The sequence below is a fragment of the Telopea speciosissima genome, chromosome 8, assembly GCF_018873765.1.
Source record: "Telopea speciosissima isolate NSW1024214 ecotype Mountain lineage chromosome 8, Tspe_v1, whole genome shotgun sequence".
Taxonomy (NCBI): Eukaryota; Viridiplantae; Streptophyta; class Magnoliopsida; order Proteales; family Proteaceae; genus Telopea; species Telopea speciosissima.
The window spans coordinates 16,957,350-16,975,701 of NC_057923.1; the positions used below are offsets into that span (position 1 = coordinate 16,957,350).

General features: G+C 38.8%; 2 protein-coding genes across 2 annotated transcripts; one reads left to right on the forward strand and one right to left on the reverse strand.

Moving 5' to 3' along the window:
• Nucleotides 1–150: 150 nt before the first annotated feature.
• LOC122672088 lies at nt 151–10,551 on the reverse strand. The gene is made up of 8 exons (XM_043869589.1): nt 10,286–10,551; nt 10,070–10,154; nt 9,858–9,899; nt 4,673–4,841; nt 1,700–1,752; nt 1,345–1,575; nt 440–486; nt 151–300 (listed from the first exon to the last, which is right to left on the reverse strand). The coding sequence occupies exons 1-8, from the start codon at nt 10,549–10,551 to the stop codon at nt 246–248; spliced, it is 948 nt and encodes a 315-aa protein (XP_043725524.1). The 3' UTR covers nt 151–245.
• A 193-nt stretch (nt 10,552–10,744) lies between these two features.
• Nucleotides 10,745–17,478, forward strand: LOC122670815 (protein Asterix). The gene is made up of 3 exons (XM_043867812.1): nt 10,745–10,941; nt 11,179–11,279; nt 17,273–17,478. The coding sequence occupies exons 1-3, from the start codon at nt 10,792–10,794 to the stop codon at nt 17,334–17,336; spliced, it is 315 nt and encodes a 104-aa protein (XP_043723747.1). The 5' UTR covers nt 10,745–10,791; the 3' UTR covers nt 17,337–17,478.
• The last annotated feature ends 874 nt before the right edge of the window (nt 17,479–18,352 follow it).

Here is an 18,352-nt window from a genome sequence, read left to right on the forward strand (position 1 = left end):
CTAATCCAGATAATTGAAACCATTGTTAGTCTGATATGTTACAATAAGAAAAAAAATTGGTAAAGCTTTTTCCACTTCATTTGTAGGGTTCATTTACAGATTTGACTGATGATTCAAACTTCAGTATTTTTTTTCTTTCTTTTTTTTTTTTTTTTGGGTGGGGGGGGGGGGGAGAGGGAGTTGTACTAAAACTTCTGCAACCCTTTTACATTTGCTCTCGATGATAGCTTCCTTTCTTTGCTGCTTCATGAAAAGCTTACATGCATTTCTTCCCCCGCCGTGGCAAATATTTCATCCACCCTGCAAGTTTAGGTAGAAATATATCTAAGAGAATTTTGTTACAAATCACAATGGTCAAGTTTGCATGATTATGTCATTAGAATAAGATCTATGTTCGAGTCAAATAGATACAGAACGCTTTTCTCTTCTCTTAGCTTACCTGTATGAATCTAGGTTCACCTCTGCAAGCCATGCTGTTAGGTATACCTGTAACTCAAATGATTCAGAGCGTCAATTGATAGCAACTGAAAGGGATGGGTGGGGAGGAGGAGTGGGAGAAGAGGGGTGAAAATTTTCTAGACCTAACATAGATCTTTTAGCTAGGTGAAATCCCCCATTTCAGCTGTGGAGGGATGATGCAGCCATCTTCAAAATCCAAAAAGGGGGCCTTCAGATTGGCCACATGTATAATTTCCCCTGACCATATCAGCTGCAGTGCCCCTGACATTCTGACTGGCCACATTTGAATTTCAATACACATTGGGTTTTTGTCTGTCCATGGTATCACCCATTGAAGTTACAAAACATTTCAATTAAAAGTTCCAAGAAAAGCGGGCTTCCTTGAACTGTGTAGGTAAGCAGGGTCGCATGAGCAAAATATTTTCTTTTGGCTGAAAACTAGATGCCATGTGGAAAATTTCTTGGAAGCCCAGATCTCTTTTTGTTCAGACCAGGCACACCTGTCTCAAAAATCTATTGCAGATTAATATTTAAGGGACAGATCAAGGGAATAGATCACAACAATTTCAAAAAGTTAAAATCTGGCATCAGAGCGTGTACTTTCTTGGTAATCTTCACACTAGAATTTGTTGGGAATCGAGTCTCAGAACATAAAAAAGAAAAAGATGAGTTTTGCTGATCTGGAAGTGTTTCACATGTGTAGTAAGTGCTATTTATAGACAATAGTTTGTTCCGAAATGTAGAATCCCCTAGATTTTTCATCTTTATTTTTTTTCCTATTCATTTTTGGTGCCCTTTCTCCCCCCCCCCCCAAAAAAAAAAAGAAGCACATACACACAAAAAAGATGCACCGATATTAGTTATCTAAGACAAGACAACCATTACCTGTAAAATCTCTTGTCTTGGCTGTTGATCAGATCTTACAGTACTTGGATCTTCAGATTCCCAACCCTTTAACCTTGGAAGAATTGGTTGACAAGTTTCTTTGGAATAGAGGTTACTAATGGTTAAATCATTGAATTCTCCCGGATAAAGCTCATTGGACCAACATAACTCATCACCTTCTTGTGGAACTTCCTCACAACTGAGGGAAAGTAACTCAACCAAGATAAACCGCTATCCAGATCAAGAAATAAAATTGATGGTTAGAAGGGGGGGGGGGGGGAGTGGAAGGAGCTCACACAGAAGAAGAGCTCATGCAACATGGAACATTATAGACAACAAAACAAATGGCTGTTACCTTCAAACTTAGCTCCAATGCAAACATTTGAAGTAGCTCCTGTCCCAAGTTCTCTGAAATTGTGCAAATGTTAACATTATCATAGCCATTCAACAAAATGATCAGTTTAACCATCAGAAAGAAAATATTTTTCCAGATAGTATTTGGATCCCACTATGTATGGTATTGCTAATGAAACAATCAGTTTAACAGGATGACTTCAAGAATGACGAGGAAATAAACCCAATTGCAGGCTTAAGATATGAAAAGCATTGTCAGCTTTGTGGTATACTGAATAGCCATGCTTCAGTTGAAAAGTTTAAGACTACAGATGATGCAGTTAAATCACCTAAATGGGCTTATTTTATTAGAAATAAGCTTTGAGTTGGGTTACGTATGTGTTAGGCCTTTGATCCAATTATTGTAATAAGCCACTTAAATGGGCCTATAATATGGGCAGAGGCTAGGCATATGGGAAAACGGGATTAGTTAAATGACTTTATTTCTTTATTTTAATTGTTAATTTTTTTTTTGGTGAATAAAAAATTCATTACAAAAAGAAGAAGAAACAAGGGGGCCCCAAAGGGGAAGGATATACAAGGCAAGGCCCAAAGAAAAGAAAAAATAGAAGCAATCTACACTAGGAGGAGTGCAGGAGGCTCCAGAAGCAAACAATATGCTGATTTCTGGAGGAGTCAACACTCTGAAGGGCATTTGACATCAAAAGAGATAGAATCCCAAATCTGCTGAAAAGATCTTGAGTTTGAAGTCCATCTTCTGAGATTGCGCTCCAACCAAATATGGTGGATGGCAGCGCTAAACACTAGCTTGTCCACTTTGTCAAAAACCGAAGAATCTCCAAACTTCATGTCAACGAAGATCCACTCATGCTGAAATGGCAAAACCCTTCGCCTACAAGGCCAGCAACGAGCAAGGAGGCCAATCCAAAGTTTGGAGGAGAAAGGGCAGCCAAAGAAAAGATGGTCAATGTCTTCAGAGACATTCCAGCAAAGGATACAGGAAGGAGAGACTGCAATGTGACGCTGGAGGGGAAAGGACTGCGTTGGAAGGCAGTAAGAGAGGACACGCCAAGAGGAGAAGCTGTGATGGGGAATATTAGCCTTGAATTACGCCAAGGAACAAGAGACCCTTGAGTTCTTATGAGATTCCAAGAAAAATTCAAGCAGCACCCCAAAGAAGAGGTTTTCCAAGAAACCAAATCACCCTTACCAGCTGGCCTCCTAGGGATACTATTAAGAGAGGACCAAACAAGAGCCAACTGGGTGGAGGATGTGGCTGGAGGGGCCCAATCACCATCCAAAATGATATCAGAGACCATAGTTGTAATTTTTTTTCCGGTGGGCATATGGCCATAGTTGGCTCTGAAATTTTAAGGGAAGCTTGTTTTAGGCTCAAACATATTTAAATCTTCAAGTTGTAAAACAAAGAACCCAATTTGGTGTTTTGGATTTGCACCCTTGGTTGGCAGTACACGTCGAACCCTTAATGTAATATTGCCTATTCAGCTATTCTACACATTGTTTGAGTGACCCCCAATAGTATTGAGTGAGGATATGGCAAAATAAATCAAGGTCCAAGCTTTTTCCCCCCTTTTCTAGGTCCAAAACCATGAAACTGTCTTGTTTTCTTTGAAATTTCGAAGAATGGGTCGAGTTGCTGCCTATTTATAAGGTGGTTTGTACCATTTCGGCGAGATTTCAGTACTTTACTGAAATCTCACTGAAATTTCGGTCGAGTTTCTCAAAACAATGTTGATTTGACATTTCGTAAGAGATATCGTCTTGAGCAGCTCGAGATCCTCGAGTTTTCCGAGATCTAGCCAAGATCTCGGTGAGTTTTAAAACTATGGCTGTGACACTGTTCATGTGAACAGTGTTTTGGTCTTTTCTTCTTCATGTTTTGACCTTCATCACCTGAAGTCGAAGATAAAGCTCAAGTGATAAAGAAAAGACAATGTTTGAAGCTTCAAAAACGGAAGTTCAACGAGTAGAAGATTCTACTAAAGATGTTTATGTTGAAGAGATCAAAGTAGACAAAACTGAAACAGTGAAAGATCAGGTAGTGGTAGAGAACAACGAAAAGAAAGCGTCGACACTCATGATATTGTTCTTGAAGAGGTAGAGCTTGTGCCTCAAGTCTTCGATGAGACTTTCCATTAAACCAGATCTCGACCCTGGCAGCAGTCAATTCTTGACTGCACCAGGGTCCATCCTTGTAAACGTTTTCCAGATTTTACGGAATTCTACTTGCTAATTCTGAATCACCCTATGGTTAGAATCTGGCCATTGGAACATTGCAGCATTTTGGGATTTTGAACCTTGGTCAAAATCGGACATTCATCAGAAAAGGTTGACTTTGACCCTATTGTTCACCTAAATTTTGTTTCAGAGTTTTGTTGAGATCCTATTATGGGGGTGTGTAATTCTGAACATAGAGTTCATCCTACCTAACCCCCGACCATCTCATATCTTATGGTCAATTTTGCACTACAAGTGCAAGAAATAAGTGAAGAAAAGACACCAACAGCATTGTCAATTGGAACAACTACGCAGAAGTTCTTGGATGATTGCTGGATCCTTTGCAGAAAATCCTAGCCTCTCTGGAAAAGTGAACTTGGCACTTCTTTTAAGTGTTATTCTGTGTGGAAGTATAAAAATGTAGGTATTTTTACAGGTGATGATAAAGTCAGTACATTCTCTTAGCGCTAAAAACAAATTAATTTGGCTAATGAAATTTGACCTCCCACTAATTTGAGTGGCAAATAATTGGCAAGTTAATGCCAACATTGGTTTGGTTAAAAATAGAAAGCCCTAGTTAAATCCCTGTCCTGGCTCTATCTGTAGTTCTTATTGTTTCCCAATTTATCAAGGGCGTGGAATTAAATATGTAATTCAGTTTAACAGTTGTCACCCCAGAAATTTGGAATTTCCTAAAAGAGGATTTATAGAAAATGTACAGCACGAAAAGCGTTACCAAAAAAAGGGATTGGCCAAAATGTGAAAACTGGAATCCCCCCACCATCACCACTGTCATTCGTATCCTCAGAATAACTAGAGAACTGCACAAGTGGGCTACCGGCTGGCCCTTTAAGGAAACATCGCATGGAGCTACAAGTGTTGACCATGTGAGAGACAACGGCCACCTGTAAATAAGTCAATGACATACAGCAAGATCATAAATGGAAAAGTCAATGTCATCAGATACTGTGAAATATTGACTGATTCAAGGATTTGATCACCATTCTGGAACAGTTAATTAACATTTTCAATAGATGAAGTTAATTGACATATGTATCCATCAGTAAATGCCATTTACAAAGTATGAGGTAAATACAAAACCATATTTATTTTTCGTAAATATTGAAAACAAAAAAAAAGTACTATCAAACATATAGCTTAAGATAGAGGATCAAAATAGCAATGAACTAATCACAGTACAAGATCTTGGTGAGATCTCGAAAATATCTCTGTTTCGTGCAGTCCCGAGACGAGATGGTAGGCAATACAGGATTTGTGCAAGATCTCGGTCGAGATCTCGTGGTATATCTAGATCTCGGTTTGACTCGGGACCAAACCAATCTATAAAAAGGCACCCTCTTGGCAAGATTTAAACATAAATTCGATTTCTGGCCTCTCTCGCTCTGTTGTAAAGAAAAAACACTTGGAGGTGAGGGTTTCGGTGCTTTTTTTGGGCAAATCTCACCTCAACTAAAGTATAAAGCTTGGAGATTCAAGATTGAAGCTTCAACATCAAGAGAGAGATAGCTGCATTGCATTTCAAGAACAGCTTTAGGTAAAAAGAAGAGCAAAGCTTGATTCGACAACAACAACAACAATAACAAATTAATAACATGGTCGTTTTGATGATCCAGCCCAACACTTGTTTCTGTACTAGCTACTCTCAAATGGTAGGACTTGTTACACACTTACACTTGTATTTGTTTAATCTACGTTTCTTTCCAAGTTTCTAACTGTTAAAGTGTATCGGATGGCTAGGGCTAGAGAGGAATCTCTACTAGGATATAGCATGGTTTAATAAATGCTCAACACTCTAACCATTCCGTCTTTGTTCGTTGCCAGGACTCAAAGGTGGTTATAATGGTAATTTATGTGGATGGTATTATTATATCTGGTAATGATGCTTCTAGTATTGCTCAAGTTAAGGCTTATCTTCACCAACAATTTTAGATGAAATATTTGGGTATTCTCAATTTTTTTTTTTGGGTAGAACTTCTTAAATATTTTCTTGGTATCTTGGTATTGAAGTTTTACGCAGCAAGAAAGGTATTAGCTTATTGCAAAGGAAGTATGTCCTTGCTCTCCTATTTAAAATTGGAATGCTGGCTTCCAAACTCGTTGATACTCCCATGGATCCACATCAAAAACTTGGATCCAGTGAGAGTGCAGACTTTACAAATGTACATCAATATAGGAGACTTGTTGGCAAACTCATTTATTTGCCTATTATTAGACCAGATATTTCCTTTGTCGTTGGAGTTATTAGTCAGTCTATGCAAACACCAAAGAAGATTCACTGGGATGTTTCTTGTCGTGTATTACGTGCTCCACGACTGGTTATTGCACCTTTGTGGGAGGTAACTTAGTCACTTGGAAAAGCAAGAAACAGACCATTGTTGCTAGATCGAGTGCTGAAGCTGAGTATCGAGCCATGACACATACTATTGCTGAGTTGATGTGGGTAAAATCGTTACTTCAGGAGTTAGGGTTTCCTATCACTCAGCCTATGCAGATGCTTTGTGACAATCAAGCCGCCATTTATATTGCCAATAATCCAGTGTTTCATGAGAGGACAAAGCACATTGAAGTTGACTGTCACTTTGTTCAGGATGCTGTTATGAAGAAGTTGATTTCAACACAATTTGTTTCCACTACCAATCAACTGGGTGATGTGTTTACTAAGCCATTGTTTGGTCCTGCTCTCCGTAGTATTGTTCCAAGTTGGGTCTTGGTGATTTGTACGCTCCAGCATGAGGGGGAGTGTTCAAGTGTATCGGGTGGCTAGGGATGGAGTTAATCTCAATTAGGATATAAAAATATCCTCGTCGAAATTCCTCTCTAAGTCATTCCTATTTCTATTGTGATTACATCTAGGTTTAGTTCTAGATTTATTTACTTTCTGTTTATGGATCCTAGTATGATTAGGAGTTCTCATTTGTAATCTAGTTCTCTGATTATAAATAAGACAATGAAGAGGGGGACCAGTCAGTTCGATACAGTCCCCTTTCCTCCTCTCCATCTTCTCTTCTCAGTCTCGGTCTTGGTGCTTTAGTGTTCTGATCTGCTACACAACAATTATTAACAAACCGTCAAACCATCACCATAGATGATTATGAATATGATGTCTAATGCTTAAATGGTTTATGGTTTGATTTTTTAAATTCTTAATACTTAATTAAGTTGTTTTACACCTCTATTTTAATTATGTGTTCTAAATATTGCGTGGAATAGCCTAGGGTAGAGCTCACCTATGTCGTAGACTACCAACCTAGGGTTCAAAGTCAAAGTATCATTGTAGGTTTGAATTTGTAAAAACTAATGTTTCCATTGTGTTTAGAATCCCTAAAATAGAGTGGATGACAAGTTTCAAGACCTATCTTGGCCATATGGCCACCGAAACCCACCACCGAGTCAAGACGGGGAAAAATACACCAACTCGCCGAGATCTCGTCAGAACTCGGTTTCGTGGCCTGGCAAAACCAGGGGCGAAACCGGAACCTAAAACCTTGGAACTGATAAAACATATAACTTGATAATAGCAATTTAATGAAACAAATTACTTGCACAAATAAGCAGAGAAATATAACACCAACGCCCCATTTGTTGATTTGAACTCTTTTTTCTTATTGAAATGAAAAAATTTTCTAAAGGTTCCAAGAAAATATTATTTGTCTACTGAAGTTCAAGATTTCATATATGTAGGACAAGAGTATATGTATACTCTCTGACGCAGTGGCAGTCGAATGGTTGGACCGGCACAACTGGGTTTGGAAACCCAAGCCTAGAGGGAACCGGCCTAACCCAGGTTTTTGGTCTAACAAGGACTGGTAGTAGTTATTTATTTCTTTGGGTTAGTTCCTTTTATTATTTCATTTATGTTGATAGAATTGTAGGAGATAGACTAGTAGTTTTGAATTCTATTTTAGTTTTAGAATTGGAATAGGAGTCTTTGATTGTTTCATTTCTTCTATTTATATACTTGTAATCAAAGACAAATTTTTAGATTTTGGAACAGGAAGTTTATTGAGTTTGCTTACTGTGAGTGAGGCATGATTGTGGCTGCAAGAGTCTTTTCCTTTGTCCTTCTTCACCCCCATTGTTATCCTTCCATCTCCCTCTTTTTTATTCTCCCTGCTGCTGTTTTCCTCTGTTCCAGCGGTACCTTGGTTTCCCCAAAATCAGATTCAATCAATCTCCCCCCTCTTGTGTTTTCCCTCATCTTTTGGGACTCATCTAACCTACCCAGGCAACACCAATCGCACGGTCTCTGTTGATTTATACATTGACACTGCCCTTCCCTAATAATTCGAGCTTTTAGGTGAAACGGTAGCGAACATGGTATCAAAGAAGGGAGGTCAAGTGTTCGACTCCAGGGAAGTGCATCGGAAGAATTTTCCCAAGGAAATGCTGTGAGCTCCACGTGCAAGAACCACAGGATCTTGGCCTGCACGGGCGGAGGAGTGTTGATGTATACATTGAAATTGCCCTTCACTAATAGTTTGAGCTTTTAGGTGAAACGGTAGCGAACAGTCTCACTCCTAAAATCATATTCTGTTCAGAGATACTTACCAGTACTCATCTGAACTTGACTTCGATTTCAGAGTTGTTCCAGTCTTTGGATGCTGGATCTATCCGATATTGGAGTGAGGATCAAGGGAACTCTTAGGCAATACCGGGCTGAGAGCTATAGGGCCATCCAAGGACATTCTTGAAATCCCCAATCGATCTTTTCCCTCCTTGTTGATGCTGGTTCAAGTTCTGGAGGTTGAAGACAACCTCTCGGTTCTTCTTCAATCCTTTCTTATATTTGGCTTGCCAATATTATCTCTCCCTTTTGGCCATAGTCCCTTTGGTCCTTTATTTTATTTTTGTTCCAAGTTAGCCCTCCTTTAATTAAAAATGGCCTTCCTATCCTTTCTTCATTGTCTTCCTAAGTTACCTTTAAGATTCTGTTTAAATTAACAAAGTGCCATCTCTTTTGAAAACTCCAGACTATTTACAGAATTGTTGCCGCTTCCTTGTATTTTGATTTTTATTGTTTGAGAGGGCCCATAACCGATCCAAACCAGGTTTTCAGAACCCCGGATTACATCAATCTCTCTGTTTTGCAACTGAAACCACCCTCTCAATCTCTTTCCTTTCTCCTTCTTAGATTTCTTAAATTTTTTCCCTTCTTCTCCTCCCCCCCCCCCCCCCCGGACTCTTCCCCTACACTCCCTGAGGATTGGTGGCATTCTTTTCCAAGCTTGCCTCTTAGAAATATAGAGTAAAAGCCTTAGGTATTCAAGATGAAAACATGTGGTGACAGGTGTTTTTAGTGGTTTTATATGAAACTCAAGGGATCTTGCTTTTGAAATCTCTACTTTCATATGAAAAATAAAAGAAAAGCAGATACATTTTCCAATCACTTGGTGCTTCTGAATATCCTAGGTACATGTTCACTTAAATCCTTCTATTCCACCAGAGATAAAATATTTCCACATTGCTGGTTGACCAACCAAATCCACTCAATGGTGAACAACCAAGCCAAACAATGCAATGAACTGACCTTTTAGGAGCAAGTCTGGGTTTTCTGACCCACAAAAGAAGTTGGGAATGACCATACAGGCACAGGTTGATTTCAAAAGTAATGCAATTTCCTTGTTAGATGGATTTTTAGAAATATTACAATGTAGAGAACATAACTTGACAAGTTTTATGAGCTGAGGTTTGGCACAATCATCTCCATTCTTTGCTTCCTACTAGTATACACCAATGGCATTTTCATCAAGGAACAACAGAGGCAGATTATTTTCTCCTGTGACACAGTCATAGCTAACTTATCTAGTGTAACATACATACTACTTTTTTACACATCAACCCTCCAACTTAAGAAATATTAGATTATGAATAAACTAATCATGGATGAGAAGTGTACATACCATATCTTTGTAAGAAGATAAAAGTTTTCTCTCATGAGATTCCTAGAACAAGATTCAATAAGTAAGAAGAAGATACATTCATGTCTTAAGAATAAGATATGAGATCAAACTGAAGAAAGGAAACATTAACATGCCAAGCATAAACAAAAATCTAAGCAGTTGATAAAAAATCAAACTCAATGGAAGAATTTTAGTCAAATATAAGAATTTACTTGCTGTAAAGCCAATTTATGGCAAGCTCTCTTTCGAATATCCGCCATATCGCTTAAAACGCCCAAATCCATCGCAGGCATGTATCTGGCTCAACATTCCGCACAAAACTCAGGAACTATTAGAATTATGCTCTAAGAAAAAGTAGAAACAGCAAATGAGCAAACCATAGCGCAGACAGTATATTGAGAAATGGACGCAACGAGAGTATCGTAAACCTCTGTGAAAGACAAGCATTAACAAGGGATGTTGCGTGAGTTCTGCCACTGGCAGACGCAGACACCCATTGTTGCTTGTAAGATAGCAACTTGGACCATTGGTTTCTGAGATTTCGCTGCGCAGCAGGTCTCCATAGTCGTGTTACAGAAGGGGAAAGAGAAGGAGAAGCAGTGTTAGAGTTAGGGTTGCGGTCACTGCTTTGAACGTTCGATTCCTTTATCCCCGAAGAAGAAGTAATGGAAGCAAGGGCTTCCGTAATAGCCATTTCAGTGCACGCCTTTTTGTGGCCTTCTTTGTGGTTGTAGCCAAATCGCAGAGAATAGAAGTTGACTTTAGAGTTGAAAAGCTCGCAAATGTGGTATCATTTTACAATTTTACCTTCCCTCTTTGCCAAGAATACCCTTTGGACTTTGGAGTTGGTTTCAAATTACATATTCTGCCCTTCTTTCCAAAGGTTACCCAGAAAAAAAAACTCCCACAGGTTACAGGAGAGAGAGAGAGAGAGATGTCGCATAACAACTCTTCTGCAAGCGATCCACGCCAACCTTTGACGGCGAAGCCTTATGTACCGCCAACAGTGGCTTCACAAGATCTTCCCATCAATTATGCTGGCTTCATTGCGATGATCTTCGGTGTTGCCGGAGTCTTGTTCAGGGTATTTGCCATTCTTTACATCTTACTTTTGTTTCTCTTGTATCATGATTCTCGGTTTGGAATTTATAATTCCTTAATGGGTTTTTTTTTACTGGATTGGGAAACCCCTTTCACATGTATTCAGGTCGTACAGATCTATCTCTATACGATTTTTCCTATGCAAGCTATGTGGACAGATGACCTCTGGATTTGGATTAGACTAATTGATGGCTTACATTGATAATTTCTTCTTTTTCAGTACAAGCTCTGCTCGTGGCTTGCTATAATATTCTGTGCTCAATCACTCGCCAACATGCAGAATTTCGAAAATGATCTAAAACAAGTTTCCATGGCCATGATGTAAGTAAAGCTCTTCTCTGGACCTTGGTGTTTCTGAAAATTTTGGGTTTTTCCTGGTGCTGTTGTCTTTCACAGTCCTTTACTTTTCGTAGATTGTTTCTAGTATGATTTCTAGTTTTCTAAATATATTGATAAGTTGTTAACTATTGAGATTTCTTAAGGAACTTTATTCCAACTGATGTCCCCTCCCCACCATCTCCCCTAAGTGTCACTTCTACGGGTACAGCTTTCTTTCGTTTTCAACCGTAGTCGCCTTACTAAGAAAAAGAAAACCTTCAAAAAAGTATCCAACCCTTTTAACATAAAAACATGTCTAATGCCTTAAGGTTTATTTGAAAAGTACAACACACACCGTGACTGGTGTATGGCTTCTTCATTAGCATGGAGGTGTTTAACCACTAATTTGTCCAGTCTTTCTCCTTCTTCATTGCTATTAATCTGAAATTTTGTTTCTTAATATTTTTTGCTTAGAGTTTGGGTCCTTATTTCACTCGCAGATCTTCATTTTAAGCTTCGCTATTGTAGTTCAAAGGACACTGGTACACACTACTTTTTTTGTTTATTTTAATGTGGGTTCTGTTCTGAGACTTTTGTATGGGCCAATTAGCATAGAAGGTTTTTAGCTGAACTCAGTTGTAGACTGGAAAATATGATTGACTGGACAGTCCTAATGGTCAACAGAGGGGATTTTGGTCAGTGATTTCACATGCTTTGGGCCAATTAGCATAGAAGGTTTTTAGCTGAACTCAGTTGGAGACTGAAAAATATGATTGACTGGACAGTCCTAATGGTCAACAGAGGGGATTTTGGTCGATGATTTCACATGTTTAACTGGTCATCAAAGAGAAACTGTTTGTTCTTGTTTGGGTTTGGTTGGACTGTAAAATGTTTGTGATACAAACCAAATGTGCTCTTTCATTATTCGTCCACATCAATGGGCATATTAGGAGCCTGTTTGTGTGAGTTCACAGCTTCACATCATTCTCATTTGCATAAACAGAGGAAGTAGAGCAAGTGGGAGGAGCATTATTATATGATACATTGGAATATTTGAAGTAGGTATCTAAGTCCATTAATATATGAGTTGGTTAATATAGGTTTGAACAAACATCTTCTGTACCAAAGAAAAAATGAAAATAAATATCATTAAATTTGTTATAATGCGTTAGTGGTGGTGCTAGTTGGTTCCAAGAATAAGTTAGGCTTAGAAGTAGGCATGGAACTAAATCTTGGTCAAAACTGAAATCTCTGAGTTGTCTCAGTTTCGGGCCTGGCTGAAACGAAACCCAAGTTTCAACACTGGTTTTAACCCAGGGAGACCCAAGGTCGAAACCCAATGTTGAAACCTTGAAACAAGATCCAGCATGTCTCGGTTTCAGGCCTGACCAAAACCAGGTCTGAAACCGAGATCTCGATCCTTGGAAGTAGGACCACTATCTCCCAGCAAGAGCAAAGGCTACAAGAGGGTTTTTTTATTTTATAAAAGCTTATGTGTAGCCTTCAAGGGCGGACCTTGGCGCAACAGCAAGGTTGCTCCATAGTGACCAAGTGGTCGCAGGTTCGATCCAAGAAACAGCCTCTCCGCGAAGTGGGGTTAAGGCTGCGAACGTTATGACCCTCCCCAGACCCCACAGTGGCGGGAACCGCGTGCACTGGGTTCACCTTTTTTTTTATGTGTAGTTATTTTTCTTCAGACATTTATGACTCCTTTGGGTAGTTTAGCAAACACCATTTGCTTGTACCACTAGTTTCCCTGTAGTTTGTGGAAATATTTGCTATGACATAATGGACTTCAAGATTCTAAACATGAAAATGAGTTGACTTTATTTTTGTCATTAATTTTTATTACCATTCTCAGAAACCTTAAAATTCCAAATCTGTGGCAGTTTACATAATTAGCACCTTCATGAACCACTTGGAGATCCGTTCAACACTAAACAAGGAAAAAAAAACAGGCATTGTGTCCTCTAGGGTTTTCGTGGATGAGATGTTCTGTATGATAGCTTTAACTTTCAAATCTTGTTGAGGTTGGCAGTCCAAACCAGAAAAGTCCTCCTGGTTAAACTTGGAACTGGGGATAAAAAACAACTTTGTCAGGTAAAGAGATGATTTGTCACGACCATTCAAGAGAACAATGATCTGACTGCAAGTAACATTTTTGCCCACTTCTACCAGTGTTTACCCTCCAAAATATAGGAAGCTGCCACCTTAAATCTATCTAATTAGAATCACCAACCAAATAGTTTTCATTCTTTCAACCCTCCAAATTCCAAAGGGCAGGGTTGAGCAACTCTGCCACAGCTTTATGCAGCTGCTGATTGCTGAAGCTCCTTGGTCAACAAGTAGATTCTTGAAGGCCATTGGAAGAGAAGAGGCATGGCACCAAACTTTGAGCTAGCTCACCTTTCAAAAACAATGGTTTTGAAGATTGGTTGATCCCAATCTAGATCATGATCAATGGGGACTGATCTGATGTGTCCTACAGAAATTGTAAACACTTAGGTTACATTTGGTTGCACTCCCAATTCTTGATTCTATTGATTCTTGCTCTCTAGAATCAATTTGGGAGTGGAATTCTGCTTGGCATGTCGGGTTCAATTCCTTGCTCCCACAGATTGAACCATTGTAAAACTTCACCAAGAATCAAGAATCAAGGAGCATTTTAAAGATGCTACTGCGATCCGGATTAAGAAAAAAGAAATGAAACTATCCTAATTCATTTGATCCCAATAACCCACGCCCCCAAACCCTCTCGATTCATTTGCTTTGCCTATTAAGAGCATTCCCATCTTTGTGAGGCTTGCAGAAGAAGCCCAGACCAGAGAGAGAGAGAGAGAGAGAGAGAATCGATCACAAGGAAGCACAAATGTCAAGAGACCGAGCAACCAGGTAATGAGGAGCTCGGCGAAAGCTTCTTCGATGGGAGTAAATGCTTTAGTACCTGTGGTTTTACCATCTGAGAAGCTGAAGAAACGAGAGAAGAAAGCAAAGAATGAGTCAGTTTAGGAGACTGAAGAGAATCAAAGTTCAGAAGTCACAGATGCTCCATTGGAGGAGGTTTCTGGCTCGAAAACCATATCACCAAACCCTTTCTTCTCATCTCAATTCTGCGAAATTCTGCCAGTCCTGGGTCCTTTCAGGTTGCGAAGATGGTTCATGCGTACATTGCACGAACTGGGTTCAAATCAGATTTGTTGATTTTCAACAATCTTCTTCATGTTTGTAGCACAGATGGACTTATTTTGGATGCACCGAAATTCTTCTAGAAAATGCCTGAAAGAGTTGTCTCTTGGAATGCCATGATTTCTGGACTTGTTGGTTCGGGTTTTTTTATTTGTATGAGGGGTTTTCAATTTACCATGAGATGGGAAGGTTGGAATCATTCCTAGTCAGCCGAATTTTGCTTTTGTTCTGGTTGCTTTGACTAATATGGGTAGCCTGGTTAATTGCAGACAAATACATAGTGTTTAGATATGGGTTCTCATCTAATCTACTTGTGGGAAATGCTCTTTTGACAGCTTATGGTAGGTGTGGTGACATCAAGGGACCAAGAGACATGTTTTTGATGGAATGAAGAATTTTGATGAAACTTTATGAGAAATCTTATTAAGAGGTTATCTTCAACTAGGTAGTTCCAGTGAAGCTTTTGATCCATTCGGAAGTTCTCATTTAATAGGAATACCCCTTAGTTGTTTTGCACATACTAGTCTTATAAGATTCTGTGAAAGCAGTGAGCTTATTGATCATGGAATGCAAATTCATGGTTCATCATTAAGGTCGGGTTGGACTCTGACGTTTCTGTAGTGAATTATCTTATTGCAATGTGTGCAAGCTCATACCTCTTATTAGAGGAAGCTACATGTTTGTTTGAGGGGGCTAAGCTTTCGTGATATTGTTACATGGAACTCCCTTATTGCAGGTTATGCATTGAACAGTGAAGGAGACATTGGGATGGGTCTTGTTGGCTGCTTTAGAGATTAGAGAACAGATTCATAGTTGTATCATCAAGACTGATTTTGAGAAGGTCTTGCTCCTTAGAATAGCCCTCCTAGAGATGTATTCACAATGTAGCAAGTTAAGAGCATGGAAAAAATATGTGGCTACCTCAAGGCTTCAATGACTGGCAAGCATATCCAAGCTCAGATCCAAAAGTTGGGACCTTTTTCTGATACAAGCTTGATGAAATCTTTACTGACCATGTATGCTAGTTGTGCAATGATGGATAATGCATCCAAAATCTTCAAAGAGATCCCTTTGACTGACTCTGTTTCATGGAATGCCATTGCTTGTGGTTATGCACAGAATGGATTCACTGAAGAATCCCTCAGATTTTATATGTTAATGAATGAGAATGGCTTAAAACCTAACCACATGACATTTGCAAGTATTTCCAAGTCCTGTGCGAAATGCAGAGACCTGAAGCTTGGGTTGCAATTTCATGCCCTAGCCATCATCAGAGGGTTTGAATCATATATTTTGGTTTCTATTTCATTGATAAACTTGTATGCAAAGTTTGGAGACATCAATGATTCATCCAGGATTTTGTAGAATACCATAAACTATAGAGATGTGATCGCATGGAACTCCATGATTTGTGGTCATGCATACATGGGTGTGGAAGAGAAGCACTGGATGCATTATTAAACATGAAAACCGCAGGAGAAAAACTGAATTCTGTAACCTTTATTGATGTTCTTTCTGCATGTAGTCATGCTGGCCTTGTACCAGAAGCAGAGGCCATATTCAAATCTATGTACAGCCATTCAGAGCTTGCTCATTAATTTGGCAGGCATTTCTCAAGCTTGTAGGAACAATGAAAATATTCAGCTCGAAAAGGAAGTTGCAGAGAAAATAATGCCAGTTGGAACCACTTGATTCATCTGCTTATATCCTCCTTTCCAACATCTATGCTTAAGTAGAGAAGATGGAGGAGAAGGCAGAGATGAGGGGGAGAATGTCGGAGAGTGAAGAAAGAAATTGGGTATAGTTGGATTTGGAATTGATTCAAGACAAGTTGCAATTAAGAGATCCACTATTGATTTTTTCACAAGATTGTATTATTTCCTTTGTAAATGAATCTCTTAAAAGTCAATTAATAAAGTAGCAGTAGGTTTTATGAATAAAATTTGTTATAGGAATTAAAAATTCTGAGGGAATTGAATGTTTGAGGAGGGGAGGGGGAGTGGGGGAGAGATTGCTACAATTATTGTAGACAACTAGACATTTATCTTTTCTTCACTTGAAAATGTGAATTATGGTTCAAGCTTAATTTTTCTCTCACTTTGACTCGAATTTTGTGCCTAAACTTAATGAATGATGGAAAACCTTCTGAGCTAACTCTAAATATCTTTAACTCGAGATTTGGCTCTAATCGTACAAATGGATGTACTGCCCATCTAATGAACATTTATATTTATTAGACATACTTACCCAAAAAAATATTTATTATACATTCTCCTCTACTTGCTTTATGAGAATACAATCATAAGCAATAATGGCATTTCTGTAAATACTATGTAGTTTTTTAAGCCATAATAGCATTTTCATAATTAATAAAGGTAGTGCTCTAATTGATTATGTAAAAGAACCTTCCAGACACTGTTCCTAATCTTTTTGTGTTCCAGAATTGATTTACCAAATGCCATTTCTCATTCTATTGGAACAGAATCAAGAAATATAAATTCTGCTTAAGATTGAGTCCCACGGAGCGTGAGTGCAACAAAACGTAGCCTTAAGTCTTAGCTGGAATGAGGGAACAAAAACTACATTACAAACATGATCAAGTTTAAGGTGGTTTTGATGTGATTATAGTAACACAAATAGTTGAAAGAGATGATGTTTCTGAATTAGAACCTGGAAGCTAACCTGCATATTGGGTGAAAAATAAAGTTGCCTGTCTTGAACTTTTGATTATTGTGCCACTGTGGAAAAATATAGCGTCTGTTATTTGATAGGCATAATACTAATCTCCTTACTCGTGTGAACTCTGCCAGGTTTGCTATTATGGGATTGGCATCAAAGTACTTCGGACCTTCTCGACCAGGCAAACAAAGTTAGAGCTCCAATTTTCTTTGGCCTGCAATCTTGAGATGAATAACAAACTGTACTATTACTGATGGGAATTTCTCTTATTTGAATATTATATTGAGTTTTGGATTAGTTGGCTAGAAAACTGTTTGAAAAAATTGTATTCGTTTTAGTGTGCTAGATGGTTTTCGAAGATATGCTTGTTCTGTTGCTTACTGCTAGCATGTATATCTTGTTTTGGATACACATTTTGAATTTTCTGTCTTATGATCTGGTCTTTATGGTTGGGATGGCAGATATACAGTGCCAATGCAGCATATGGTAATGTTTGTTTCAGCCATAGGTTCAATCAATCTTGCCGCTTTGGTGAGTTGCTGAGTCTTCCAAATATGTGGAGATCGGAATACAAGATAAATGGAATGAGTGAACTGTATCCGTCGTAATGGAAAGATTATTGCTGCGTTTGTATGCATTCTGGATCATAAACATGTTCTGAAATGTCAAAAAGGATATTGGGTATACATTCTCATTCTCAAATCCTAGGACGCGTCTAAGAATGAGGCCCATTCTGGAATGCACATTTAATCCATTAGCATTGTATGATGCTCTGAAGATTGCTTTCATGACACAGTAATCAGTTGTTGAACCTAGAAGCATGAGCCTGAAAATGCTGTCCCTCTTGTGAACCCCTTGCAACCACTGGTAACAATAACGAGCCTTCTCTTCTCCAATTTTGTCTGTTAATGGTGAAACTCAGATTTTAATCTCTTCTGAGTTCTCTTTCCATGGTTACTACTAATTGGGACTGGCACAGCCTCCACGCCCATCAACTTGGCTACCCAAACTGGTTTGCACCAGAGCACGCATTATGCAGCTATAGTTGGGGCTAACCCAAGAGCTCTCTTTGATTCTAAGATCTCTGCGGCAACAAAATGAGGTTCTCCCCTCTTTATTACCACCACTAGCAAATGGAGCCAATATCCGGAATGAAGATCAATAGGCATTCCTCCCGTGCATTGTGAACCAAGGGTACTAATTCAATGCAT